The sequence below is a fragment of the Sebastes fasciatus genome, chromosome 23 (assembly GCF_043250625.1).
Source record: "Sebastes fasciatus isolate fSebFas1 chromosome 23, fSebFas1.pri, whole genome shotgun sequence".
In the NCBI taxonomy this organism is placed as follows: Eukaryota; Metazoa; Chordata; class Actinopteri; order Perciformes; family Sebastidae; genus Sebastes; species Sebastes fasciatus.
Window position 1 is genome coordinate 8,108,130 of NC_133817.1, and position 14,725 is coordinate 8,122,854.

At 36.6% G+C, this 14,725-nt stretch overlaps 1 protein-coding gene across 5 annotated transcripts in view; it reads right to left on the bottom strand.

Moving 5' to 3' along the window:
* LOC141762240 (plexin-B2-like) overlaps nt 1-14,725 on the bottom strand; it is a 163,760-nt gene that overhangs the window by 10,890 nt on the left and 138,145 nt on the right. For all 5 annotated transcript variants that reach the window (XR_012592761.1, XR_012592762.1, XR_012592763.1 and 2 more), the window contains exons 21-37: nt 12,473-12,609; nt 12,208-12,384; nt 11,479-11,590; nt 10,159-10,365; nt 9,990-10,073; nt 8,972-9,076; nt 8,683-8,819; nt 8,484-8,584; nt 6,799-7,028; nt 6,405-6,586; nt 5,497-5,563; nt 4,914-5,060; nt 3,758-3,835; nt 3,251-3,329; nt 2,728-2,828; nt 2,020-2,101; nt 93-244 (exon numbers count right to left, since the gene is read on the bottom strand). Coding sequence is in view for 2 of the 5 variants with exons in the window: in XM_074626254.1 (XP_074482355.1) it covers nt 93-244; nt 2,020-2,101; nt 2,728-2,828; nt 3,251-3,329; nt 3,758-3,835; nt 4,914-5,060; nt 5,497-5,563; nt 6,405-6,586; nt 6,799-7,028; nt 8,484-8,584; nt 8,683-8,819; nt 8,972-9,076; nt 9,990-10,073; nt 10,159-10,365; nt 11,479-11,590; nt 12,208-12,384; nt 12,473-12,609 (2,178 nt within the window). In the remaining 3 variants the exon portion in view is untranslated. The remainder of the gene's footprint in view (nt 1-92; nt 245-2,019; nt 2,102-2,727; nt 2,829-3,250; nt 3,330-3,757; nt 3,836-4,913; nt 5,061-5,496; nt 5,564-6,404; nt 6,587-6,798; nt 7,029-8,483; nt 8,585-8,682; nt 8,820-8,971; nt 9,077-9,989; nt 10,074-10,158; nt 10,366-11,478; nt 11,591-12,207; nt 12,385-12,472; nt 12,610-14,725) is intronic.

A 14,725-nucleotide genomic window follows, 5' to 3' on the forward strand; every position in this document is an offset into this window, starting at 1 on the left:
CTGTTAAATTAATGTAGTGTAGTACCTCAGTATTGTACATTAAGTGTACAGTGTTTGAGTAAATGTACTTCATTATGTTGCGCCCCACACACCTTGACAGAGAGTAGCCTGGTCAGGTAGATCTCAGTGATAGCTTTGGTCATGGCCTTGTCCTTCATGCTGCCTCTCTTTGACTTCACCTCATCGATCTCGTCGGCCGGCCGCACCAGGTGGAAGGTGAGGTCGTCCTCCAGCAGGGCGTTTTCTGGTAAACAGACATGGAAGACGTAACATTACCAGCTTCATCTATGTGTTAAATTACAAGACTGTTTTCTGTTCTCTCTCTGATACATTTCCGTGCCACATCCCATTTAAAGTTATTAATTCTAGGGCCTGTTTATTAATATCTGACAGAGCACCGGCATTAACTGACACAACATTAAGTTGGGACTCTGGTTTAATTACGGTTTGCTCTCCTGCTGTATGTAAAGTGTTTTTCTGGATATTTGTTTATTAATCCACACAGCTGGCCGGCATGGGAAGTGAAAACACAGATTATTCAGGGTAGCCCCGAGGCTTTTTAATACCACTTAGAACGAAATTTAATGCCAACTTCACTGGCAAAAGTATGAAGGATATCATGGAAGAACTTGAATTTAACAAAAACATGTTTACTCACATTCATAATGAATACACAATAACTTTGTGAAGTGTGTGTACTCTAATAACATTAAATGAAAAATGATATGGACTCACATACTGGTTACAAAAGCTCCTGATTTGAAACTGATTTGGTGCGAATAAACACGACTACTGAGTGTCACTATCAAAGTCTACAGTTGGCCGCAATCTGTTCATGTTTTATTGAGGTTCATCGTTAAAACGACACCAGCTCGTTCTGAGGCAATGAGCAAATGTTAGTTTCTTAGCAGCAAAGTTTGAGACGTTTTGTTTTCTTTCCTGACAACGGACTGATTCGCGCCACGGTCAAAAGCATAAAACAATATACTGACGTAAACAGTCGTATAAAATCCAAGTCATACCAAACACAATAAATACTCATGTTTCACAGTTATTTATGAGGTCTTGATATTTATTTAATCCTACGAAAAGACAAGAAAAAAAGTCTTTGTAAATGAAATTCAATACTTTCAAGGCCTTATTTAGAGAATGTGAAATTCAATATATTTTTTAATACTTTTAAGATTAGTTTTTTTTAACCCATTTAACCTTTTTTAACCCAAAAGCATCCTGAGGGGAAAATAATAATAATAAATAAAAATAATAATAAATAAATAATAGAAAATAGTTTTAACTGATCCGATATGAAAACTCCCAATTTAAAGTGTTTCCTAGTTTATTAAACTGATTTTGTGCATAAGATATTATAATTGAGCTAATAAATGTATTGCAGTGACATACAAGGCGGAATAATAATATCTCCTGTTATGTAAATGTCACAATACAAATGTCAAATGTAAATGTCAAAAACTTTAAAAGTCACCAGGGTGATTATTAAGACGTCAAAACTGTGCTGTCCTAAATTATGTGTCCTCTGACAACGCGAACAGAGTGGAAATTAAAACCTCCCTTTTGTGTTATCAAAGGCACAGGAAACTTTTAATTGGTGATAAATACGTATGCTGTATTGCCATCAGCTCTTAGAAATGTCACTAATTGTTTCTTTACTTAAACGTTATTAATTTTATTTTCTGGCTCAGACGTGGAGGTTTAAGCCCGTTTGGCTCTTTTCAAGCACAGAGTACAGATTTTTAATTGTTATCTGATATTTTCTGGACCTTTACATGCTTTAACATGATTCTAAATCAAGTTTCCTGTAACTTTAAACTGATTTTTTTTGATTTTCTAAATATATTTTAATATTTTATGATTTCATATTGATTGTAAAGTCATGAAATTCAAAGTGAGCAGCAGAGACTACAGCCATCGGAGAAGATGAGTGTAGGAAAAGCCTAAAAACGTAAGTACAAGGACATGAAAACTGTATTTCAGGGTGTGTGTGTGTGTGTGTGTACGTACTCTCTTCGTAGCTGTCCTGGTGCTGGTGGAAAGCCTGTGTGTGTATAACTCTGGACAGAACCAACGTGGCGTTATCTCGAACCTGAAACACAAGAAATCATTGAGGTCAAATATGAATAAAATCCTGATTCACTGTAACTGAACGACTGCACACAGTTATTAAGTTCCACTTTGTCTCTCTGCAGATTTCTCTATAAAACGTCTTCATTCTTTAAATGTCAAACTGTTGGGAGTGTTTTAGTTTCTGTTGGTTTCCTGCAGCGAGACGATGAGTCTCATGTGGCTCGACATTTCAGTTTTTGGTCGTTTCAGTGCAGAGAAAAAGCTGATTAAAAACATCCAGAGTCAGAAGCAGGAACATGAACTCCAATCTGATCTAATAGCTATCTCACCAGAAGTCCAAAGATATTCAGTTTATTATCACATATGAGAAAGAAAAGCAGCTGTTCTTCACATCCTCATTCCTCAAACTGGAAGCAGATCATTTTCTACTTGGAAAACACCTGAAACGATTCATTGATTATCAAAATAGTTGCTCACTAATCGATTATTTGACTTAACATTTCCAGATGAAAGAAGGAAATAATGCAATCTAAAGTGTCCTAAACATACAGAACAAATCACAGTATTAGATGTTTGCATTTTTGGACCACACAGAATAAAGTAAAATATAAAGTATTGTGCATGAAAGAAAGCAAACAGACTCACATTGTAATGAGCCAGAGTGTTGAGTCTCTTCCAGCGTCCCTCTTTCTGGGAGGTGAGGTCGAGGTCGGACAGGATCTGACCCGTGGAGCCGGGACGCCACTCTGTGGACGGATTTGAGAACAAATTTGAATGTATGTCTTTCATAATAATGTATTTTGTCCTTGGCTGTGATATATAAATGTCTTGTTTTGTCCAACCAACAGTCTAAAACCCAAAGATGTTCAGTTTACAATATAAAAAGCAGCAAAGTCTCACATTTTAGAAGCATAAACTGATTTAAAAACACTGAATAACTCTGTCTACAGACTTTGTGTAACAGCATTATTATGTCTTAAGAAATGCAGTCTGTAAATATGATTCAATCTGATAAATATTGTGTTATTATGTTACTGTAACCCTGCAGTTCCACCACAGACCAGCAGGAGGTGACAAACTCCTGGTTTGTGACCCTGAACATTGTGTTTTAGCAAAAATGATTTATCTGTATAAATCTCAGCTTAATTTTCTGTCTGTGTGTTCTCACCCAGAGCAACGCTCTCCACCTCTGGTCTCTGAGAGTACGGCAGGTTCCTGTACACCTGATCGATGATCTTCTCTTTCACCTGCAGGACAGAAAATTAACATTTTACCTACCAAAACTGTGCGCTAACACAAAAACTAAAACCATTATTTTATTCATATTTATCAGCACTGAACAATACTGACACACAGCAGAGACATATCACAGAAGACTGATGCCACAACCTCTAAACCAGCCATTTCCTGTCTGGTAAAGGCAATCTAACAGTTTCCCCTTTACGCCAGAATTAAAAGGTAAAAACTAAAAAGGTACACCACAGAAACACCTGTATTTTAAAAATGGAGTTCAGCTTCCTAATATATATGATATAAAATCAAGTACTGAGGTTACCTGGAACCTAAAATGAGACATTTTGCACACCAGAAACCAGATATAATAAAATATTTGTCTCCTGACGTCCTGATGGTGAAGAAGCTCTGAAAACAGACCTGAGAAAGGAATCAAACCCACCTGGGAGATTGTGTCACAGTTCAACACCTTCACTGGAGTCACATCCGGTCCCTCGCCATGCACCAACACCTGCAGGGTCTGACATCACAAACACATCTGTCACACTCTGGAGTGGAAGCATGTTTACTTCTATGAGTAAATTAAAAAAGCAGGGCTGCAACTAACGATCAGTTTGCTGAATTTAAAAGGGAAAAACGCCAGAGGTGACGTCTTCAAATGTCTTGTTTTGTCCGACCAACAGTCCAAAACCAAAAAATATTCAGTTCACAAAGCTATAAAACAGAGAAAAGCACATTTGAGAAGCTGCAACCTGCTTGCATTAAACCTCTTAAACCCGACGAACCCGGTACCGGGTTGAACCCTGTGGCGTAGTTACAAGAAGTTGCGATGGAAGATTATCTATTTATAGAAGATATACATGTTTTTTTTTAACAATAACATATTTGGTATCATTGGAAACTACAAATTCTGAGCTTTCTAATGCACCTAAATGCACCTCCACTCTAAACACACATCGCCCACTATTAAAGGGGAAACAAAGCCGTCAAACTTCATATTTTACATTTAATGACACTGACTCAAATCTATGTTCTTGACAACATATTCATATAAACAGTAAACATGAACAAAACACGGAGATCACCTGAGTATATCTTTATAAATTGTATCATAAATGGTGTATTCTAGTATATTTTCATCAAATTTACAGTTCCAGTTGCATCATTATCCATGTGATCTCTGTTATAATGGTGATATTGCCTTTGAAATTGAGATAGATAGATGTACTTTATTGATCCCAAAGTGGGAAATTATTGAACGATTTTATACTAGGCAAGGATAAAAATCAAATGTTTTCCTTTATTGCACCTCCATTTTCTCTGGACTGATAATAGAGTTTAGTTTAATTTCACTTTATTCATATTCCTTAGCTTTTTACCTTTCAAAAGAGACCAGATATATGCATATAAGCCGTATGGTTGAGGAGCTACTCCTGATTCATTTTGGTAGTTATTTTAGGAGTTTTTACGAGGGTTAAGGCTATGGGCTTAACACTGAATAACACCAAAAAGGAAGAAATCAGCAGGTTTGATCTATAAATGTGTCAACACACGTGCTGGACTGAAGAACACTGTGTGTATTATTTTGTATTACTAACCAGTACACAGTACTCCACGTCGTCCCCCAGCAGTCCCGTATCGTTCAGGGTGTATTTGGCTTTCTTCATCTTGGCGTCCACCGGTCCTTTCTCCACCTGGTGTTTCAAGGCCTTGAACAGTTTGTATAAAGGCTCTCCTGCCGTGTCCTGAAACACACCATATTAGTTTGATATCAGCTTTGTCTTTGAGGGTAGCTTTCTGTCTATTTAAAGTGTTTAAGTACAATATGTAACAGTGATATATATACAGTATAATCATCTTCTGCATATCAAACTAAATAATTGTGATAATCCCATCCTGGTTTTAGTGTCCAACAGTCTAAATGTTGTTTAGTTGAACTTTTTGGATACTGGCAGGATGAAGTTAGTGTTGAAGGACTAAATTCAGTCAACATTCACCTGCTGATCCTCATCACAACATAAAAAATATCAACTTTTAATCACCATCTTTGGTATGAGAATGTTAAATTATGGAAACACCACAACAAGAAAAAGAGGCAGGCAAGAGAAACAGATCGAAGAAAAATCAAAACAAACTCCAGGAAAGTAAAAAACAGAGAATAAGTGAAAGTGTGAGTGTTACCCTGAGGAACTGGTAGATACAGATGGACATCCAGTTACACAGCATCCTCTCCACCACCGTCTCTGACCTACATACACATACAAAAGATAAAAACATTAAGAGACATTTTTATATAATTTTAAACCAAAAGTTACAGCGTAAATAAACACAAACACATAATAAACATACAGCCTAGACAAATAAAAGTGTTCTTCCCTATCATGTATGGAGGACGGAACAATTAAAAATAGATGTAGCCATTCATTAATTGATGAAATGTGACATAAATTGATATTTCTGTTTTAATTTTCTTCTTTCTTTATTTATTTGTCTTTGTATTAATTTCCTTCTTTATTTACTCTTCTCTTTAATTTCCCTTTTATTTATTTATGTATTTGTTTTCATTATTTTTTAGATTTATTTTTTTATTTATAATTTTCTTATTTAGTCATTTTTATTATTTGAATTTTTGAATTTTTTTATTTATGCATTTATTTTTTCATTTATAATTTATAAATTTTTATTTCTTTTTGAATGTATGCATTTATCTATGTATTTATGCATATTTTTTATTTATTTCTGCACAATTTTTCCTTTGCATTTCACCCTTTATTTACCCAAACTTAAAATAAATAAATAAATGCAAAAATAAATTAATAAATGTAAAAATTAATAAAAATAAATACATAAATAAATATAAGGGAAAATTAAACAGAAGAGTAAATAAATAAGGGAATTAATACAAAGATGAATAAATAAAGAAGCAAATTAAAACAGAAATATAAATGTATACACTTTATCAATTAATACATTTATTTTTAATATTATTTTTGCTACATTTAATACATATTTCTTTATCAGAGTATATGAGTAATTTATTTATTTATGATTTTGGCAGGTTCAGTCCTACGTATCCAGGCCTTCCTCACCTCCTAAGCATGAGTTTGGGGTTTTTGTTCTGCACGTGTTCGTCCATCAGCTCCAGCAGCAGCGTCCTCATGATGTCCGTGTAATACTCCAGTTTGCCGTGCAGCGCCACCGTCAGCAGGGAAGCAAAATAACCGCGAGATCTGGCGTTGAAGTCCGGACGACTCTCCAACGTGCGGATGAACTGGAGGGCAGAGAACACGGTGGATTTTAAATAAAGAATATTCATTCTTGATCTTGGGAATAGTAGTAGCTACCAGAAAAAAGCTAGTAATAATATTAATAATACTAACTGTCATTTGGATCAGGTGTTATTATCCTTAGGTCCCAATTGAAAAAGAAATAAAGAAAGACAGAAGACGGAGGACAGAGGAGGGAAAGGCTGGAAAAACTCACATTGATGAGGAAGGTTTTACTGTTCAGCAGGTTGGAGAACTGGTTCAGCGCCTGAGCCACGATGGCCTTTCGGGCTTCTGGGATTTGTATTTTTCCTGTGATCATGGTGTCGTTGGCGCCGTCCTTGGAGGGCAGGAAGAAGCATCGGTCGGTGTAGGTTTTGTAGTCCAGGAAGGGGATCCGGGCCTCGCTCAGGTCACTGGTGTGGTCCTCCATTTCAATCATCAGATCTGACAGAGAAATCATGAAACATTTGAGTTGTGTGTTGTATGATAGTATAATCTCAACATGTTGAAGAGGTGTTCATAGTAAGAGTGACGGCGAGGTAAAACAGCTAAAATATTCTAAATATAGCGTACACAAACTGAATTTTTTCAGGTGGCTAAAATCCATTTTGCTACTGCCCCTGTCCACAGCAGTACATCGCTTTGCTCCCGTGCTGGTACTCTTGTCTGTTTCTCCAAACTCCATCTACTGTAGGTAATACACTGACTATGGAGAAGTACACCCGAACTATCCTTTTAAAGTCTCTTTGGAAACATCAGACATGTGATGCCTCCAGCTCACTAACAGAGCTGTCAGACTCAGCTGAAAACGGTCCACCGAGCTCCTCGCCAACAAGACCTGAAGGGATGTTTTTTCTGATGTTTGAGCCAAAGCGCGTTCTGCTGAATCGCGTTGGCAGGAGTTCACATTATGGAGATAAACTGTCAAAGTGGCGGCTTCCTCTAATCTGTGCAACGCAAACGTGTGACAAGATGCTGGCAACATTCAGCTCCCTGGACACAACTTTGTGCTGCGTCTGCTGAACGCTGGGAACCGTCAGGTGGGAGTTGGCGAGTTCAGGGAGGGTTCACTGTTCACTGTTCACTGCGAGTTCACTGTTGTTGAGACTGATGTCAACACGATGTATAAATACTTGGACTAAATATTAGTGTTTTACATTAAATATCCGTAAAAATGTGGGCAGTTTGTTCGTTGCTGCTCACATTTTGTCAAGATGTTTTGGCAGTTGCTCTACCTTAAAATATATGGAAATAAAGCCGTCGTTGAAGCTGTAAATGTATGCAAAGGGCAATAAAAATAAATAAAAATATGATATAAATGCAAAAATAAATAAATAAATAAAAATAAATAAATGCAAACATAAATAAATAAATAAAAATAAATGCAAACATAAATGAATAAATAAATAAATAAATAAATAAATACATAAATAAATAAAATAAAAATTTATAAAAAATAAACACATACATGAAGAAAAGGGGAAATTAAAGAGAAGAGTAAATAAATAAGGGGATTATTACAAAGATAAATAAATAAAGAAGCAAATTTTTATCAATTAATTAATGGCTACATTGATTTTTTTAATGTTTGTTTTTTTAATGACATATTTATTTATTTATTTATTTATCGAGCAACTACATTTTCACATACTTTTCTACTGTTATTGTTGAACTGATTTGAATATTATGCATTCATCAAATTCTTTAATTGTTATCTTGATAAACTCAGTTTCAAAAATTTCAGATCTGCTGTCACAAAAATCCTAAAACGTAACTTTAAAGGGTAATTCTTGTAACATGTTAACATGCAATCACACTTTAAATGACAGGTAAATAGAAAATAATGATCTTAATTTGAGATTAGATTGAATTCTGAGGTGTCAGGTGAGTGTTTTGTACCTGTGAACTCTTTCTTGCAGCGATCTCGGACGCTTTCCTCCAGATTCTCCAGCTGGTGTTTCACCTTCTCGTATTCTCGTTCTGCCTGCTGACTCTTCCTCCTGTTAACACACATTAAAGACAGGAAGAGATTTAAAACATATCAACACAGAGAACAATAAACGTGTCTCTCTCTGTGTGTGGTCATATCTTTTCTAACCTGTAGCAGTAGACGGACACGGCGATGAAGAGCAGCATCGGTACGATGACTGCAGGGATGATAATCGCCAAAGGGATGTCGTCTTTTCTGGCGTAGTAGACTTCTCCCACCGTCCACTCGCCATGACCAAACTTCACCTGGAGAGAGAGACAGAGAGCAAACAGAATATCTGAGTTTAAGGAGGTTAAAGTGAAACCTCTGAATGTGTGAAAAACACTTGACTGTATTAACCCTTGTTTTATATGAATGATCTAAAGCTGGTCATGTATGAAGGTAGATTTGTGGTTACCACGAGCTCCAGCTCCAGGTCGTTGGTTGTGTCTCTGCGTTGGCGTTTGGATCTGGATCTGGAGCTGGGCTGCGATGACGGAGCGTCCAGGATCAACTTATCATCCTGAACACAAAGATGTTAGAACAAACATGTTAGACTGCTGGTATAACTTTATTAGTGATATTAATATAGACCTGAACTAAAAAGGTCCTTCTCATATTATTATTATGTTGCAGAAATATGTTTTTTTCCTCGTCTTTCTTATTTGATAACAATTTTGTCACCTCAGTGACAAAAACCACCAGAACAAAACACCATTGATTTTAATTTTAAATAAAGAACCCGTTTCATCTTTTCATTTTTCTAAAAGTTCAAGATTGGGTGAACATTAGCTGGATAATTGTTCGATGTAACATACTTCGTCATTTTTCAAATCACTGTAATTCTCACCTTAAAATAGCCTACAGAGATACAGCGGTTTGCCAAGGTGTTTTTAAACTTAATACAAATATTTCATATTTTTGGTTCTGGGGATCTGCGACTTAAAAAAACAATTTATTTGTTCAAGGTAGAGGGATGTTGCAGGAAAAAGTATGTCTAACTTTACACCAACTACTACCCAATAACTGCTTTTATTCTGAAAAGAAAACCAAGTCTGCAAGTTTTGGTAGATTAAGTCAACTAAATGAAGGTTCAGAAAATGAATGAACACGGAGAGAATATCATTTTAAGTAGATTTGAAGGTGCAGAATCTGAACTAAAAAGTGTAGAAGAGTTCTGATTTTGTCAGATAACATCTTTGCAGCCCAGTCCTTTATATCAGGTGGTGAATGGTTTACTGTATAGTGTTTAACGTAGCCTAATGCTGCGTTTGTGGAAGCCTGTGTTTCTGCAGCATGACGGCATCACCTGCCAGACTTTCTCTGTTGGTTTGAGACATGTATGATGTGACTTTCTGATACCCTCCATTTAATAAAAACTCCATCTTTACAGTATAAAGCCATTATAAACTAAGCGGAGAAAAGTGTGTGTTTACCTGCAGGATGTTAACGTGACAGGAGGCGTCTCCAACAAACGCCTGGGCCTCTTTGGCCGTCATTGCCTTGGAGAAACCTTTACCCTGATGGACGCAAGTAGAGCGTAAATTTAATTTTCCGGAGATGAAAAGCGATATGTTAAGAGAAAAATGATCCGTTTGTCCTCACAGTGACTATGATGACGCTGGCCTCGGTGATGACGTTCTTGAGGAGCGCGTCGAAGGAGGGTTCGGGGTGGTAGTTGAAGCTCTTCAGCTCCTCCACCACGTTGTCCAGCTGGAGGAAGGTCCGTAGGCTGTCGATGGAGTCGTTCTTCACCGGCGGAGAGTCAAACTGGAGGATGGTGTCGTTCTTACTCAGAGCCTCCTGGACGAACTGATAGAGACGCAGGGGTTAAAAGAGAGAAGTCAATCCAGCTGTGTCACAACGTTAGGTCCAAAGTCAGGACCAAATTATTACAAATGCAGACAAAAAAAATTTAATAAAATAGAAGAAAGTTAGTCGTTTCTGCTGAAAACTAGTGGCCAAAAACAAAAATGGTTATTGCAGGTTTAAATATATATATTTTTTATTATTTTCTTCTCATGGTTGAAAGAAAAGTGTTCACAGTTTGTTCAGTGAATCTCTTCACACACTCCAGGTTTTCAGTGCAGGTGTAACTTTTACTTCAGGCTCCCTCTCTCTGCCTCCCCCCACTGTGTCTCCCTCTCTTTCTTCCCGCTTCAGACGGCAGCTTCTGATGAAGCGACGATAAAACGACTTCACCTCCTCTCCCCTGCAGTGAATCTTTCCTAAGAGACTCTGTCACTCAAAGCTATTCAGCGGTGAAATAGGAGCGTCGGCCCTTTTCTCTCTGTTTCAGGCTCCTGACTCAGAAAGTGTCAGATGGAGCTGCAGACCGATACGCAGCCAGCCGATACTCTGCTTTCATTAAAAAATAGATTTGGTCGTCTACCTCTGACGTTATGTAGATTGATTGATTGAACATTTATCGTAGAATTGATCAGTACAACTCCTGGCCAAAAACCAAGATGCAATGGCTAAAATGCAGAACTTGAGGCTTCAAAACGGCAGTCCTCAAACCAATGGGTGACGTCACGGTGACTACGTCTACTTCTTATATACCGTCTATGGTTAAAGCAGCCACATCAACTTTATCATCATTTTGCGCAGCGGAGGACACTGGAGATAACAGTGTCACTGTGATTCTACGCTACCGTTTTGCATTACTGTTTAGTTTTAATTTGAGAAGAAGAAAAATAATAATATGTTTCATCATAGTTCTCGTTTTCAAGGGTTACTTTTTTATTTAGTTTGAGCTTTTGTTGTGAAAAAGTATTTATTCACATTTATATATTTTCAAATCAACGTGCACATTTATTTCATAATTGAGGCTTTTATTTCTACATTTCTTTATTCATTTATTGAGTCATTTATTAATTAATTAATTTATTATAATGGCAGCTTTTGTCCTCCATACTCTCTTACCTCTACAGATGTGGTGTTCTGTGAAAACTCGTCGTCGGAGGTGTTGACTTTCATCGTGGCTCTCTGGATCAGATCAAAACCGCTTCCAATCACGACGATCCTTCGACCACCGCTACACAAACACATAAGAGAGGTAGAAATTAATTTATGTACATTTACCCTCAAATGCCGATTTTTTCTGTACTTTTATTTACATTTTGGGAGATTCTTTTTCTCTCACATTTATATGATTGTCGAGTTATTCGATCAAAACATTCACCAAGATCATCAAATCACAGCTGAATAAAGCTGCCAATATGTCATACAGACGGAAGATGTCTTTACTAAAATACTCTCAGCTGACAGCAGATTAAAGTTTTTGAAAATCAGAATGAACACATGATCTTTGCTAATTATTTTATTTATCTACGACACAAAAATACTTCACACAGAGTACTTGACTTTTATGTTTTTGTTGCTTTAGTATATTTCACTTTAAATACTTTATCTGCACGTTTATCCAAATAAGACTGTAAACTTATTTGTGTACACTAATTTGTAATATTTCAATAAAGGGTTTAGGCGTTTATATAAAGAAGAACTGTGTGTGAATACATTAAAGGGACAGTTCACCTTAATTTCAAAGATCCATATGTTGAGTAGAATATAGAAAATAACTCCAGGTACATCCAGGTACCTCAATTCAGTTTATTTTAACGTCTCTAATTACTTCTATAAAAACAGACTCACCATACGAAGCTGTCCTTGGGGTTATAATCTGTGATCTTGGGGTTTTCAGAGTACTGGAACGCAGCTGCGACGTCTTTGGTGGTGTTTTTACCGTATTTCACCGTCACCGTTAACAGGTCGGAGGACACCTTCTGCCACTTCCCGGTCTCACAGGTGATCTTTGAGCCGAACGCCAGGCTGAAGAGGAGAGAGGAGGAATTTTAAATGTCTCAAACTGTCTCTTCAGGAAACACGAGTAAGATTAGGGAAGGAAAGTGTTGCTTACACTTCACAGGGAACCCCGCCCACGCTGACGGTGACGTCGTCTTTAGTTGCGGTGTCCAGGTCTTCTCCCTCGATGGTGATGACTGTTCCTCCGGCTGCTGGACCCTTCGCTGGGTGGACAAACTTTGGTTTGGGGTCCTGGAGAGAGAGGATGATACATCAGCTGATTGTACTTAAAAGGTGAGAAAGTGGTCTCAGTTTCAGTCACTCTGAAGTAGAGAGGATACAACACGCCAATGATGCCCATTTATAGGACGTTCCCCTTTAAACATGAGTTACATAATACATACAGGATTTCTTGCTTTTCTGCTCGGTGAAGTTCAAGAAGTCTGACAGAAGTCTATGATTTATTTATTTTTATTTTATACATTTATTTTTTATCTATTTATTTTAATTAAATTTTGTTATATATTCGTTTTGTATCTATCTGTTTTATTTTATTTTTATACATTTATTTTAAATTAAATTGTTTATATATTTATTTTGTATCTATCTGTTTTATTTTATTTTTATACATTTATTTTATATCTATCTATTTTTATTTTTTATATAATTATTTGGTATTTATTTATTTATTTTGTATTTTTATACATTTATTTTATATCTATTTATTTTAATTTTATTTATATACATTTATTTTATATCTATTTATTTTAATTTTATTTTTTGTCACATAGGTTGTGGGAGGAGGTTGGCTGTCGCTATTGTTGTTTGTAATGCCCTGTAACCACTGCAAATATGGAATTTGCATAATAATAACAGAAATATATATATATATACTGTATATATATATATACATACATATACACATACACACATATATACATACACATATATAAATAAATATATACATATATATACACAGTATTTCTACACTGTGGTGTTATTAGTATTATATTATATTATAGTACTTCTTCCTATAAAATGCAAAAATTTCCACATATTAAGTAAATTAGTGAATTAGTCGTCTTTTTCTTAATGGCAAAACCTGAAGGCCCCAACGTATGCACAACACCACCACCACACAGAAACACCAGTATGGGACTGGCTGGCCAGTTAGGGGTGTGTTCAGTTTTACCCTGAAGGAAAAGAAGAAGTCCTCTCACCTTCCAGATAAAGTTTGTGACTCACAATCTTTACTTGACTTTATTATGACTTCTAATTAGTTTTACAGCATCCACTACAGTCTGTGTTGTTGCTCAGGAGTCTTTGTTCCTCTGTTATTTTCAGAGAGAAACACTTTGTGAAGGCTCCGGCATGAAAATAATCACATTTCAAGAACAAAAGCAACGCCTCAGATGTGTCAGACAACATGGCAGAGACAGAAAACACCAACAAAGAGAAATATAAAACAAAAACATTCAACTTTAACCAAGCAGAGTTCATTATGTTCCAGCTGCAGGTGTGAACGCTTTGATTGCATCAAAACCAAAACAGATTTTAAAGCTAAATAACTCCCGTGGTATTTATTTAAGCAGCGAGTTATAACTAGAAAACAAACTGTAGAACTTCACCGTGGGGGACTTTTATCAACTCGTGTGCTTGAGGGATATTGATAAATGCGACGGCGGCTGCTGAAGTACACCAGCTGGTTGGTTTCCTGTTTGCACTGGAAGGTTTTGTGCGGCGCCGACGGCGTGACGAACAAAACAAGAGCGGATATTAAGTCTCGGCTGCACGCCGGAGGATAAAGCGGCTTCGAAAACTTAAGAAGTCAATCTGTCAGGAGAATTAAGACACAGCAGTGGAGCGCGGCGTGTGAAAGAAGTTATTTGTGCTTGTTTGGAAGCGAGGGATGAAAAAATAAAGGTGTAAATATGAATCCAAAGTGAAGGAGTACAATGTTTTCTAAATCAGCGTCGAGCAGGAGTTTGTTGTGCGGCTGCTGAGAGCATTTGGTTTGTTGGTGTTTCACATTTGTTCTCGCTGTTCTGGCAAACACTAGAATAAATATCCCCAAAGAGAGACGAACTCCTAACAGCAGCTCACCGCCTGCTAGGAAGTTAGACACAAACAACACAGCAGCTCAGCTCAGGAGGTAGAGAAGGAATATATCTGAAACAGATTCAGTCTGTGAGACAACACAGGAAACACACACAGGAAACACACACACTGTTAGATTTTGGCATATAAAAGAAATAGAAATTTGAAACCCAGATTCACCTGCAGATAAATAAACACATGGATGAATCTATAAAAAAAGAAAAGGGGTAAAGCTCACACCTGCACTGATCAATATTTTTACAACAACAAC